The sequence below is a fragment of the Oncorhynchus tshawytscha genome, linkage group LG26 (assembly GCF_018296145.1).
Source record: "Oncorhynchus tshawytscha isolate Ot180627B linkage group LG26, Otsh_v2.0, whole genome shotgun sequence".
Classification (NCBI taxonomy): domain Eukaryota; kingdom Metazoa; phylum Chordata; class Actinopteri; order Salmoniformes; family Salmonidae; genus Oncorhynchus; species Oncorhynchus tshawytscha.
The window spans coordinates 26,671,708-26,686,606 of NC_056454.1; the positions used below are offsets into that span (position 1 = coordinate 26,671,708).

The 14,899-nt window shown below is 44.0% G+C and overlaps 1 protein-coding gene across 1 annotated transcript; it reads left to right on the top strand.

Annotated features, from left to right (window-relative positions):
• The first annotated feature begins 4,021 nt into the window (after positions 1 to 4,021).
• Positions 4,022 to 9,350, top strand: LOC112225450 (ribulose-phosphate 3-epimerase). Its single transcript, XM_042306958.1, has 6 exons — positions 4,022 to 4,068; positions 4,695 to 4,803; positions 4,959 to 4,974; positions 5,561 to 5,883; positions 7,091 to 7,174; positions 7,282 to 9,350. Exons 1-6 carry the CDS (start codon positions 4,022 to 4,024, stop codon positions 7,321 to 7,323), a joined length of 621 nt encoding a protein of 206 aa, XP_042162892.1. The 3' UTR covers positions 7,324 to 9,350.
• Positions 9,351 to 14,899: the final 5,549 nt, after the last annotated feature.

Here is a 14,899-nt window from a genome sequence, read left to right on the forward strand (position 1 = left end):
TGTGAGTCTTGGGCTGTGATTCTGGAGCTGTGACTCTGGGGCTGGGGCTGTGAGGCTGGGGCTGTGAGGCTGGGGCTGAGGCTGTGAGGCTGGGGTCTGTGAGTCTGGGGCTGTGAGGCTGTGAGGCTGGGACTGAGGCTATGAGACTGGGGCTGTGAGGCTGTGAGGCTGGGGCTGTGAGGCTGGGGTCTGTGAGAATGAGGCTGTGAGGCTGGGGCTGTGAGGCTGGGGCTGAGGCTGTGAGTCTTGGGCTGTGATTCTGGAGCTGTGACTCTGGGGCTGGGGCTGTGAGGCTGGGGCTGTGAGGCTGGGGCTGTGAGGCTGGGGCTGAGGCTGTGAGGCTGGGGTCTGTGAGTCTGGGGCTGTGAGGCTGTGAGGCTGGGACTGAGGCTGTGAGACTGGGGCTGTGAGGCTGTGAGGCTGGGGCTGTGAGGCTGGGGTCTGTGAGAATGAGGCTGTGAGGCTGGGGCTGTGAGGCTGGGGCTGAGGCTGTGAGTCTTGGGCTGTGATTCTGGAGCTGTGACTCTGGGGCTGGGGCTGTGAGGCTGGGGCTGTGAGGCTGGGGCTGTGAGGCTGGGACTGAGGCTGTGAGGCTGGGGTCTGTGAGTCTGGGGCTGTGAGGCTGTGAGGCTGGGACTGAGGATGTGAGTCTTGGGCTGTGATTCTGGAGCTGTGACTCTGGGGCTGGGGCTGTGAGGCTGGGGCTGTGAGGCTGGGGCTGTGAGGCTGGGGCTGAGGCTGTGAGGCTGGGGTCTGTGAGTCTGGGGCTGTGAGGCTGTGAGGCTGGGACTGAGGCTGTGAGACTGGGGCTGTGAGGCTGTGAGGCTGGGGCTGTGAGGCTGGGGTCTGTGAGAATGAGGCTGTGAGGCTGGGGCTGTGAGGCTGGGGCTGAGGCTGTGAGTCTTGGGCTGTGATTCTGGAGCTGTGACTCTGGGGCTGGGGCTGTGAGGCTGGGGCTGTGAGGCTGGGGCTGTGAGGCTGGGACTGAGGCTGTGAGGCTGGGGTCTGTGAGTCTGGGGCTGTGAGGCTGTGAGGCTGGGACTGAGGATGTGAGACTGGGGCTGTGAGGCTGTGAGGCTGGGGCTGTGAGGCTGGGGTCTGTGAGAATGAGGCTGTGAGGCTGGGGCTGTAAGGCTGGGGCTGGAGCTGTGAGTCTTTGGCTGGGGATGGGAGGCTGTGAGGCTGGGGCTGTGGCTAGGGCTGAGCCTAGGGCTGAGCCTGTGAGAATGGGGCTGTGAGGCTGTTGCTGGATCTGTGAGGCTGTGGCTGGGGTTGTGAGGCTGGGGTTGGAGCTGTGAGTCTTTGACTGGGGCTGTGAGGCTGTAAAGCTGAGGCTGTGAGGCTGTGTCTGGTGTGTCATCTGTGCTGTGAAATTAAGTCTGATGAAGGCCATCGCTAGAGCTATCTCACATCTAACACTTCGCTTCTTCTTCTTATTCTGAGAGAGAGAGAGTGAAAGAGACAGAGAGAGATTACAAAGTGTAAAGTGCTGATTTACTGACCCAGGGAACTCTCCAGTGAGTGTTAGCTGACAAAAACATCCCAAGTCTGAAATTATAGAATAATTATTCCTAAAATTGCTTCCCAAATGGCAGCCTACTCCCTAGTGCACTACTTTTGACCAGATCCAAAAGTAGGTTAGGGACGAAGTCCTAAAGCAGGTGGACAGATGTGAATTAAAGAAAATCGGCAGAACTACCAGCAAGTGTTTCACAGTTTTAAACAGAGAGGAAGGGGGAGAGAAAAGCATTTTTTCTCCAAATACAAAATGGTTCCTGAGGTTCACAGATAATTATGTGCTTAGCCCTGCCCTCTGTTTTATTTAAACTGCAGATATTCAGTTAGGACTTCTAAACTAAATAAATGAGTTATTGTAACTTTTGCAATTCTTCATATGGCATCCCAGTAAACACACACTTACTCATGTAGCCCTTTCCTGCAGTCAAATTACTTAGTGGGTGGAACATTATTCATATTTTTCATAATTTCATAATTAATAAACATGATTATTTTTCAAACGTAAAAAAATCTGGTGTTTCTATGTCAAACAGTTTTGTTATATTTCAGTCGTCTGTGATGTTTATAAAGTGTAATATTGGGATGCAAACTCAAAATTGAATACATTTCAACTCTATATGGTAAAGGTGTCTTCTTTTTTTAAGCCCATAACCATGTGTGAGAGGTGTATCCTTTTGTTTCAAAGTAGATGTGTTTAACAATACCAAAAAACACTCTGCGTGACCCTGATTTAGCCCACTGCAGTAAAATGTTAAACCCTTTTGCTCTTTGGGGAGCATAGGTCATTCACATAATTCCTAAACACAACCACTACACAATGGTATCTCAATTTTGACTCCAAGTTGTGACCATATGTCGCCCTGTTACAACTACAGGTTATGTTACTTTCTCGATTCATTGTCCAGATGCTTTTGTTGTAAATACATGTAAATAAAGCACCTTAAAAAAGCCTTTAACCTGGGCATTTCACTGTGAATCTTCTCTGCCTTCTCACTAAAAACACAACTGCCGAGAGCACCATTTCATAATGTCACCTCATGGAAAGTCAAGAAAATTAACCCTCTTGACCTCAGAGAAACAACCTGTATTATATAGAGCAGACAGGTAGATGTGTATCCATACAACCCACCCTGGACTCTTTACAAATAGTTTTTACTGTACCCCTGTAGTAGGACACTGCTTCATCACCTCTAAAGCTCTTAAGAGGGCGTCTGAGAGAATGATGTTTAGATGGAGTCATGAGGAAAGACAGACATGTAAAACAAACACAGTGTAAATGTATATTGGCCCCAACCTTGCTCAGGGCCTGTGTGTGTGTGTGTGTGTGTGTGTGTGTGTGTGTGTGTGTGTGTGTGTGTGTGTGTGTGTGTGTGTGTGTGTGTGTGTGTCAACGGAGAGGCTGTCATATCCTAAAGCTTTACAGCTCTCTTAGAGGCTCTTACTCAAGGCTCCCATTCACCATGACAACCACTTACTCTAACTCAAGTCAATGTGAGAATAACATATTACCTTTCTTGTCCCCCGGTGCATACCATGCTACCACAGCCCACCATCAACTCTACAGCGGTAACGCAACCCGCAGCCCAAACCCTTAAATGTCAGATTGGTGTTTACTCTCATCGGCATGTGTCCCACTGGACACATACTGGTTGAAACGTTATTTCCACTTCATTTAAATAAGTTGCTTTGAACCAACTTGGAATATACTTTGAACAGACTCTGTGTCTGGTGGGATGTGACTGAAGTGGGCCAGAGCCACAGAAAACACTGCTGGAACTACTAAGGATACATTTTTCACATTCTTATAAATCATAATAACTTGGAGATTGGACTATGGATGAACTCTCTTCAAAACTTTGCGTGTGTGAGAGTGAAAGAGAGGCAGTAGTCTATAGAGGTGGTATTGGTCTCTCCCACAGTCCCCACAGTCCTTTATGTGACCATTGATCTTGGTCTTGTCTGGCTCTGTCTCCTGTTCTCAGAGGACAGCTCTTGCACACACTGCTGAGATGGTCCCCCACATTCTCTGGAATGGGGCCAACCAACACAGCTCATCTCTACCTTTCAACTTCAGTCAAATCTACTAAGTCTTACAGCCAACTAGGGAATGATGTGAGCTCTGTGGGCAATATGAATTCATCTTTCACCATGGAAAAATATGTGAACACTGATTTGATAGGTAACTTCCGTATGAGTTGTCCGCCATCCAGTGGCAACTTTTGGAAAAGCAACGTTCGATGCTTTTGTACTTTTATTTTGAAAACAGCGTTAAGCCCGGAAGTAGCAAACTAACACGTTCGAGTACTCCATGAACTGCTTTCTTGCACAGCCATGTGAGAGCAGGGCAGACAGCAACCACATGTCTTACAGCGCAAAGATGCTGGTACTAGTTCAATTGCAAAGTTAAATAAAAAATAAAAATATATTTGTAATACTTCGCTAAAAAATTGGCCCGTCCATCCCAGTGACTTAAGTAGCATGCATTGGTACTGAATCTGTTCGAATGACGGAGTGCGGAGCTGACTTCCTGCACCTTGACGTTATGGACGGGTGAGCAAAGCCACATCAGATGATTCATAGGCTACAACGCTAGCTAGGGAGTCCATTGATTTTCGCTAGCTAGCTAGCTAGCATAACCTCAGTTTCTTTAGCAATCATGTCAAGCAGTTTAGCTAGCTGTAACACTGAATGCATGCATATTTTAGCAAAGCCAGTCCAGGTTGCATAACATTCTGCAACTCTGTTTACAACATCCAACATCCTCAGTTTTTCTTTAGCTACTTGTATTTTGTCAGCTTAAGTTTTATTCCGCATTAATTATAGCACTGATTTGCATTTCAATTTATCTTATCGCCTTGCATCACCACCAAGGTGACTGGATTAGAATAAATCACATGAGGCTAATGATTGTATGTTGTTTCCCTGAAGTCATTCTGTACCCAACATGTTCGTCATCCCATGGTGGAGTGCCTGAGGAACTGTGTGGGGCCAGACCCTTTTTGGTGAGTAACACAACCGCTCACTCTGATATGGTTACGCCTTGAGGAGTCCCTATTATCACAGACATGGTGCCCCCATGCTATTTCGGTCTACATAGTATCATAGATTGTTCAATTTAACATAGCAGCCATCTCAAAAGTGTGTGTGTGTGTTTTCTTCCAGATATGCACGTGATGGGTGAAACCCATGGCAGGAGCCAATCAGTACACATTCCACCCGGAGGCCACCACCAATGCTGGAAACCTCATCAAGGAGATTTTTTTTAACCTTAATTTAATTAGGCAAGTCAGTTAAGAACAAATTCTTATTTTCAATGACGGCCTAGGAACAGTGGTTTAACTGCCTGTTCAGGGGCAGAACGACAGAGGGGGTTTGAACTTGCAACCTTCCGGTTACTAGTCCAACACTAACCACTAGGCTACGCTGCCGCCCCAAATCAGAGAGAGCGGCATGAAAGTGAGGCAGTGTTGACTATAGAGGGAGATGAGCGGTCCAGATATGGGAGAGAAATGAATCGTCAGAGAAAATGGACGTAAAGCGTAATTCACACACAAGTCAGAGAAAGTTCACCACTATGTGTCTTCTTCACCCATGTGTGTCTGTTTTTGTCTTTACTATCATAGTTGGGACCAGAATTCCCCACAAGGAAAAATGCTTTTTTAGTCTTAGATTTAGGTTTCCAATTAGGGTTTGGGGTTAGGGATCTGTTAAGGGTTAGGTTAGGGATCTGTTAAGGGTTAGGTTAGGGATCTGTTAAGGGTTAGGTTAGGGATCTGTTAAGGGTTAGGTTAGGGATCTGTTAAGGGTTAGGTTAGGGATCTGTTAAGGGTTAGGGATCTGTTAAGGGTTAGGTTAGGGATCTGTTAAGGGTTAGGTTAGGGATCTGTTAAGGGTTAGGGATCTGTTAAGGGTTAGGGATCTGTTAAGGGTTAGGTTATGGATCTGTTAAGGGTTAGGTTATGGATCTGTTAAGGGTTAGGTTATGGATCTGTTAAGGGTTAGGTTATGGATCTGTTAAGGGTTAGGTTATGGATCTGTTAAGGGTTATGTTATGGATCTGTTAAGGGTTATGTTATGGATCTGTTAAGGGTTAGGGATCTGTTAAGGGTTAGGGATCTGTTAAGGGTTAGGGATCTGTTAAGGGTTAGGTTAGGGAAAATCGTATTTTGGATGGGAATCAGTTTGATCCACACAAGGATTGTAAAACCAACGTGTGTGTGTGTCTTTTCGGTGGGCCTGGCCATAAAGCCTGGGACTACAGTAGAGGAGTTGGCACCGTGGGCTGGACAGATCAACATGGCTCTGGTCATGACTGTGGAGCCTGGCTTTGGAGGCCAGAAGTTCATGGAGGACATGATGCCCAAGGTCGTATGTTTTCGTGTGTCTATATGTGTTAATTTGCTTAACTTTGTGTCTCACCAGAGAAAGCACATCCCTGATAAGCAGCATGAAAAAGCTTATTTGTCCTCATCTGTAATCTGACTTATACACAAGGTCTCTTGAATGCAGAGGTGTGTTACAATGTCATCAGTGGACATTGTGTCCTCTGAGTATGAATGAGACATTTCAGAATAATATCTGCTTGTGGTGACTTGTAAGTCTGTAGTTTAACAAGGAAGTAAGGTACGGTTGAAGTTGTGGGCTTTCTAAACAAAAATAGAGCAGAGTATTGATCTATGAGACTTATAGGATGCAATGATATGTACTGAACCTGCATCCCGTAGTAAAGCGAAGTGCGCCGTTGTAAACTGCCTCTAATGGTTCCATTGTAGTTGCAGCTGCTGTCGTATACATGGTGTCACTGTAGTCTAGCACTGGCAGGAAAGTTGACTGAATGATCTGCTTTCTGCTGTTTAGGGAGAGGCATGATCTATTTATTCTCAACTTCCTAACTAACTGATCCATATGCTTTTTAAAATAACTTTTTGTCAATCCAGATGCCAAAGATATTTATACACGGGGACACGGTTAATGTGGGCATCATCCAATATGCATAAATCATCAGATACATTTAAGTGAATTGGAAAACGATGTACTTGGTTTTTAGCTGCATTAAGCACTCATTTTCAGTTCAACAAAGGCTTTCTGCAAAGCGACAAAGGCAAATTGCAGCTCCAAAAAAGCCTAGTCAGGTAAAACCAAGTACAAAAAAGCCTAGTGATCCAGGCCAATTTCAGACAACTGTGGAATTAGTAAAGAGTAGTTGACAGTGTCAATGAATAGAGTTGCACAGTAAATCTTCCTATCCAAACAATTTACCACATTTAATACCAGTGATGGTGCCGAGATGATGCTATGGCCTGGTCTGAAGCCCAACTGATGCACATTTAAAATAGATTTAGAAGTTAAGAAAGATCTTAACCCCAGCAGACCTTCCAGAACTTAGGGATAGCCCCAATCGTCTAGTTAAAAATGTCAATGATTCCGCAATAAGGGGAGCAGAAAGTTGCAGCAAGAAGACGTGAATATAATCAGCCCCAGTGGATTTATTTTCATCAATCTTGAGCATGTACATCGGTGTGTGGCATATTTGGGACATGTCATTAACATGTCTGTTTCTGTGTGTGGCCAGGTGAGCTGGCTGAGGAGTCAGTTTCCCTCTCTGGACATTGTGGATGGAGGAGTGGGTCCTTCTGCCATCCATAAGTGTGCGGAGGTGAGTACATGCCTCCTTGGGCCCTAGTGTTTACCTGTGATGTCTCTGCCTGTGTCAGTCCATGTGGGTTGACTGAGTGTGTTTCTCCTTCTGTGTGTCTCTGGTAGGCGGATGCTGACATGATCATGCCGGACTGTGGTAAGCAGTGACGAGCCTCGCTCTGTCAGACAGACAGAACTGCTGAACAAGATGACATTTTTTTTTTGGGGGGGGCAGGCTAGTGTATTGTCACTGCCCTGTTTTAAAATGCTTGTTACATGATACAGAGGATTCCTCGCCTCTTCTTGCTCTGCTCGGTTGGTTTGAAAAGTAGTTCACTACTCAGACACTAGAGGGCAAGCTTGCTCAAACTATTCATCCCTATAGGTTTGTATACCCTGGACTGTCATTCTTTTTTATTTCCCCATTTTCTGTACTGTCTTGTTTAGACTAATTACTTATTGATAATAAGTCATGAATATTATTGATAATATTGAATTATATATGACTGACTACCATATGTGGCATAGGAGAGTATTAGTGATCTAGCAGTTATATCTGAATTTAATATGGGATATAATGTTAGTACCTGCACAGGGATTTATTTAATCAAAACTAATAGTAACATTACCGGATAGATAACAAAACAACAGCAACCTCTCCTTGCACTAATAGGAACCATGTTTCCATTTAACACCATTTAACTGACAAGATTTACTCCAGTAAATAAATGTTTCTTGAATATTGTTCAAAGCCCTTCTATTTCAGGTGGCCATTTTGTCTGAGATAGGGGACATCTCTACATTTCATATCTCTACGCCTGCCAGAACAAACCTCTTGTCAATGAGAATCACACATGACATACTTTTAGCTGCAAGCCGCTCATTCTCAATAATGCAACAAATATCTGGAAGATAATTCGCATTCTCCTGCAGTATTAATGTCAGAAATCTGTATTTCCGTTTGTGTCACATATCGCACAAGACAGAGGTTCATAGGAGACTGACTCCAGATCTGTTGGAAAAGCTGTTTATGGAAACGCTAATACCCTGGTCGCTATTGAGACGTGTGTGTATTTGGGATGTAGGGACATGTAAGAGGGTCTCCTGCTCTGTCTATTGACAAGGTTTTTCTACAGCTGGATATGTGCCATGTCTCAGACTGCACCATCATTCCAAGACATGATATCGTATCTGTGGGAGATGCTGTGAGTTATACATACATGTAGAGAGTGAACAAGTATAAGACACGCTGCACATTTCTGTTAGATATGAAGCATATCATCTTTAAGAGATGAAAACAGAAGTCCGTCGACGCACTAGAACTTCACCGTTCTATAAATTCTCCATTCTACAATGGAATCATAGATTCAAGGAGGAAACTCTTGACAGAGGCAGACCTTTTTAACCAAACACACTAACAAATAGGCCCACTTACAACAACACATGCTTCCACATAGGCCCACTTACAACAACACATGCTTCCACATAGGCCAACTGTACTGTGCACATATCCAATGCTACTCAAGGGGATGGGACATTTGCTCCAGAGGTGCCAGAAAAACCATATCCAGATGCTGTAGCGTTACATAGATTAGGTAGCGTTGGTTGGAACTTTCTTTTCAAGTCCTCCCCTCCACACTGTATCGTGTGTGTGAGGCTGAGATGCCTAGTGTATATATGTCACTATGTCCGCAGGCACTTACAGGAGACTTTTATTGCAGTGTACACACACTCGGGGTAATTATAACCCCAGTAACACACACACACACACCAAACATGAGTCATGCTGGCAGCCATCATGTGGCGTTTATGAGCCGGTCTTCAGAGATCTGCTGACTGAGTTTGGCTGGATTGCTGTCTCTGGTGAGAATGCTGGCACAGAGCAGTACACAGAGGACACAACCCCAGGGCCCCTACTGAGCAGGGTTTAGTAGTCAGAGCCTACATCAGTAATTGGAACACACTACCACTGGAAGATAAACCAGAAGCCAGCTCTTCTCAGAAACACCATCTACTGGGCTTGGATTGGAAAGAAATGTGACATCCAAGGCTTTTGAATTCCAATGTGAATAAGATTTATTCATCTTCATGATCATGTAACTCAAAACATATTGATATGTAGACTTGAGATGTAACATTTCTCATTCATCATGTAGTCACATTGAATGGATTATTCAAATCCATCCGTCCAAAGCTAGGCTACTGTATAATGAATCTTTCTGTCAGAGAACATGGTGTGTGGCGTGCTCTCCTTTATTATGTCCCCCTTTCATCTTCCCTTTTTATTTTCCCTCTCGCTTTCTTCTTTTCTACTACTCTCCCTCTCTGGTGGCAATCAGCGATGTCTTTGCTCTCCCTGTCCTCCTCTCCCCGTCGTTCTCGGCACTAAAAGCACATTACCTCACTCGTCACATTGCATGTTCCAGCTCATTCATAATTACCCACGATCCCACAGGAGACAGGAAGCGTAGGGCTGATTAGCTCACTGTTGTCACAGCCATTACATAATGCATAAAGTCCTCTTCTCTGATTGAGTGTGCTAGCTGTCTTATTCAGGGTTTCCCAAATTCGGGTCCCCAAGGGGTGCGTTTAGATTTTTGCTGTAGCACTACTCTGCGGATTCAAATAATCAACGAGTCATCAAGCTTTGATCATTTGAATCAGCTGTGTAGTGTTAGGGCAAAAAACAAAACGTGCACCCCTTGGGGTCCAGAGGACCGAGTTTGGGAAACACTGGTCTAATTAATGATTTATAAAAAATAAAAAAACTTTAATTGCTTAGAATAACATTACAAACGATCTCTTTGCTTTGCCCCGGGTGGAGTGGAGTGTGCAGGGATTCATGGAAGGCCGTGGCGGTGATTGTGATTCACAGAGGACGGGAGGCGCAGTGACACGGGGTGCCCGTTTGTCATGGTTGCTCCATAGTTCCCCTCTGTTTTCAGTTGTTTTAGGAGAGGGCCTACGGGGTAGGCACACTGTAGCAGTGATATGATGAGCCCACAATTTGTGTGAGGGACCATATTCCATTATTCTAGCACTGTCCTGGAACTGAGGTGGTGCTGAAGTAGCTGCTTTGGCAATGGCCTTGACTTGGTGAGACGTTAATCAGAGCTATTCAAGGCATACATGTGGAGTATTATTACGTTCTCCCTCGGCACTGATCGGTCAGTTTCACCCCCCTCAACAGGTAAGGATAGGATTCATAGGAGGGTAAGATTATCCTAGATCTGTGCGTGTCAAAGGGTAACTTCCACCCAGAGCCATGAGGTTTTCTCACAGACAATAAAAGGGATGGCAGTGTTGAACGAGTGCACTGTGTGGTCCCGGGGGAGCTGCCTTGGTAACGACCCCATCACAGGCAGAGACCCAACAGAAGTACACAGGATTTTTAGTTATCATCTATTATATATGGGCCAAGACTTACTGCTATCTTTGCGAGTGTGTGTGTGTGTGTGTTCATGTTTTCTAATTCATAATGGATGAGATCGCAGCATTATTGTTTTCGCCACACGCAGAGCTGTGAGAAGAGCTCACATCAGGAAGAGTGTGGGTGTTTAGTTTGTTTGCCCTGACGCCGGCCACGTCACTTGCTGCTCTTCACAGGAAATAGTCTTTGTTCAATGGACTTTATTTGTATACAGCTATTGATCCCCAGCCTCCTGGCAGAGAGTGTTTACACAGAGCTACACTCAGGAGACCAGCTGATACAGCGGATAAATCAATAGATTTACCTCAGTCTCCAAGCCTCAGCCCACACAACCTGAACAGTGTATTAGGACATGGGTCAGAGCACTTACTGTGGGAACTCTCTCACACACATGTCACACGCACAAGTAGAACAGTGCATTAGAAGAGTAGACATGTAACAGAACGCTGTGCAATGCAATCTGACAATGGAGTAGAATATCTCACCATGTCTTATGTAAAGGCAATACAACCTCAGGCACTGTGGCTGTTAAACACAAAAGCTCCAGGCATGATCAACAGTCACATTATGATGACTCCACCAATACCTGATGTCGCCTATGGGACATTCATTTCTATAGATTCCTGTTAACGTTCTTGTACATATTTTATCATAGTTATGAGTGCTTCAGGGCCTGTTCTGAATGCTGCCCCCTACCTATCTGAAGTGTAACCTAGGGAGATGTCTTGTCTCTCCTTCTGTATTCTCTCCTCTCTCTCACTGGTCATGAATCATCATCTACTAGGCTGCCTGCTGCTTCTCTGCTCTGGATCGTTAAGTGCTGTCTGCCCATGATTGCCCTATGGTGTCTGTGTCCTCTGTGAGAATGTATTTGCCTATTTGATTATTTACTTGCCATGTCTTAAGTGTGTGTGTTTGAGGGAATGAGTGAGTGAGAGTCAGAGAGAACAGAGGGAGAGCGAGAAATACAGAGAAATGTCCTCTAATGAGCATTATTTATTTGTCCTCCAGAGTTGTGACAGAGCACATTTGACATTAACAATGTCATCAGTGATGCCGTTATCAATGGCACACCATCAGTGTTGTGCTGTGCTGTGTGACAGAGAGGAGAGAGAGTTTCCCATAGAGCCAGCCCTACAGGGGGACCCGGGTACCACTGAGCCAATGTTATGATCCACTAATAGTGCATGCATCACGTTGACACACAGGAATATAATTTCTGCTGCACTAAATGCCATTTTTCCTCTGTCACTGTGTTATGGTTAGGGGGATTTGGTCTGACCCTCACTGGTCATGGTGTGTGTGGGGAAATGGGAAACTTTGAGTGTGTTTGTGTTTGGAATGTTAAGGTTTTGTTAATGGAGTAGTCTGAGCAACAGTCGGCATACTGTGTGTGTCAGGATGAGTTATGAATGGTGTGATGTTATTTGCTGAGGCCGTCAGAAAGAGGCTGGTTAACCAAAGGGAGACCTGTGAGCACCATTTATCCCTGTGACAGGCTGACACACACATGATGCTATTTTGATGCCCCTGGCAATATGGGTGGAAAGGCAGAAATGGACTCACATTGTCACAAGGGCAACATCCTACAATCACTCAGTGCCCCTGCATCATGGCTATTCAGCTCTGTAGTGAAGGTTACGAAACTAACAGTGCAATGGAAGGAACATGTAGTAACCTGAAGAGAATAATTCCTTTGTACTAAAGAAATAGTCTGTCTGGGGGCATGGTTGACTGACTGTCTGAAAGTGGGGGTGTAAAAGCTTGGCGGGGGGGGGATTATACTGTTTCTTAATGGGGAATCCATATTTATGAACAGAACACCTATTTTTCTTAGGTATTGATTGACAGGTCTGAAGCCCTCACAAATAACCTGGGCTAAATTGTTGACTTTTTATCTTGCTGAAGTAATATGGAAAGCATATGCATCACAATGGTAGCAATTAAAAGGGAACAGTTTGGAGATTATGGGAAAATTGTTAGACTAAAGGTGAGGACAACGCCTGATACAAGATGGAATCCAAATATTACACTGGTGATTTTATGTACTGTACTTTATGCCGCATTTAACAAACTCTGAAAATACTCGACACATTGTTACATAAGAACATTCTTGGAACAATTAGGGATAGGTGCAACATAAGACAACATGACAGGGGTATGAGTGAGAGGTCATACTGGTATCTCCAAAGCCTTGTTCACACTGCAGACCTTAATGTTAAATTAGTTTTGTTTTTCAAGTCTTTTTTTGTACTACTGACCGGCCAAACAGCAAGTTACAAGTGACCAAATCGGGTGTGTGTGTTCAGAGAGCAGTCACTTGCTGACAATGCTATGCTACTTGTCATAGTAATGATGGATGTGTTTGCAGTGGTGTAGGTTGATTGGTGTTGCTCGTGCTTCCTATCACTCAGAAGTTATGTAGCAAGCTAAGGTGACAATACCTGCCATGGATGTTTCCCAGTTGCTTTGAATGTTCAAAATCATAGGGTAAGAACACTTTTTTAAATCTTCAAAAGGATAAGATTATCCAAATGTCAAAACAGATCCTTTTTGGCTAGCCACAATGCTACACTAGCTAGCTAGGTAGCTGTTTAGCATTCACAAATGCACATGTTCTTGTCAAACTGTAAACAGGGTAGCAAGCAACAAGATTGGCCAAATAAGTCAAAAAACACTTTTGGGAAAATTAAGCAGATTTGACCATGGCCAAGAATCATATTTGTATTGGACTTCAAACCACCTATGAAGGGGATTTGAAATGTGGCTTGAATTCCATGTGCTTCTTTAGCAATTCAGACTGCAGGAAAAAGAACAGATTCAAATTGGATATGCAAATAAATAGGATTTGAGACTTCAAACGGCCAATGTCAACACGGCTCAAGTGGCCACACCTCTCCAAAGTTTGCACAGTCCCTAAATATTTTCAATGCATTTGACTCTTAAGAAGAGTTCAACTATAAGCTGCTTTTTTGAGCTCTCCTAGCTCTGCCGTAGAGGAACTAGAGCAAGCACATTTGTTGTTTTGAACACAGCCTTGCATAACTGCCATCACACAATTACTGTTGTTTACGCAATCAAAAGGTCCATTATAAATCGCAATCTGGGTCAGGTGGGCATCATTTGAAAGCTTGTTCTATTGCCAACATGACAAGCTAAATGATAAAATATGATCTTTGTGGTGTTAGGCTTTCACAAGGCAATTCAGAGAAGCAGATGGTAATTTGTGCATATAGAAGGGAGTCATGAGTAGGGCTGTTGACCATATTACTGCCACACCTGCGGTCACGAGTCATGAAGGCAGTCAAATTCCACTTGACCGTTTAGTCATGGTAATTAGGCTTCTCCAAGCTCTGATGCTGCTGCTGGTCATTAGTAGCCTACTGAACTTGCTAACTGCCTGGTACTCTAATCAAACATTTAATGAGAGCTCATGTTGCTCAACATTTTGTATAGGTTATGCAATTGCATGAGAAAAGAGGGATGACCTATTAAAAAGATCCCATCGGCTTTCTATAGGCTAGGCCAACTACATTTCTCTCAACTTTCCTAATATTAAGCACAATGTTTATCTTTACTACAGGAGTATAGCCTACCTAGCTGGCATGAAAATGAACCACAGGAAAACCTTCCTCCATTTGCTATGTAAGTGCATAGATGACATGCATTTCCCCCCCGTTTCAAGACAGGTGCATGATAATCGTCCATTTTAAAGCAAAACAAATTACACATGATTTTGTATATGTAACAAGATTAAATTATGAATAGTCTGATGTGTGACAATATTAGCCTTTCACTTGTGAATTATATATTAGAACTTGTGAATGGTTCCCAGCGTAAGGCACAAAACAATACATACCCCTTTTTTGCGACTTTTTCAAATCATAGCCCTATAGGGTTTGTATCACAACTAAAGTGGCCAAATAACTTCTTCAAAATTAAGCACATTAATCCACTTTACAAGGGGTGTAGAGCCTAACTGGCATAAATACCCAGCGCATGGGTTTTATGTTAAGGGAAGATCATTTATCATCAAAATGCACCTTTATAGTAAAAACATTACATGCATAATTGCATTTGCGGTCACTTTTGATAATGGTGTTTTCCCACTAATGGAACATTCGAGCATATAGCATACTGCCATGTGTGTATTGCTGCACTTATAATATGAAGAAATAAACCATTAGGCTATCAACATTTTTAAGCTAAACGTTCTGATCTGTTGTGTCAGCCATGTTAGTGGTTGTCCCAGACTATGTTTGGAATATCTATTTCTCGCACAGAATAGAATGTCAACTTTTGTACTATGGGTGA

Excerpts from the sequence above, each read along its gene's own strand:
- LOC112225450 (XM_042306958.1), top strand. The coding sequence starts at position 4,022 with ATGACGGAGTGCGGAGCTGACTTCCTGCACCTTGACGTTATGGACGG. Across the intron at positions 5,884-7,090 it reads TGGAGGACATGATGCCCAAG|GTGAGCTGGCTGAGGAGTCA; the intron begins GTCGTATGTTTT and ends GTGTGTGGCCAG. Across the intron at positions 7,175-7,281 it reads CCATCCATAAGTGTGCGGAG|GCGGATGCTGACATGATCAT; the intron begins GTGAGTACATGC and ends TGTCTCTGGTAG.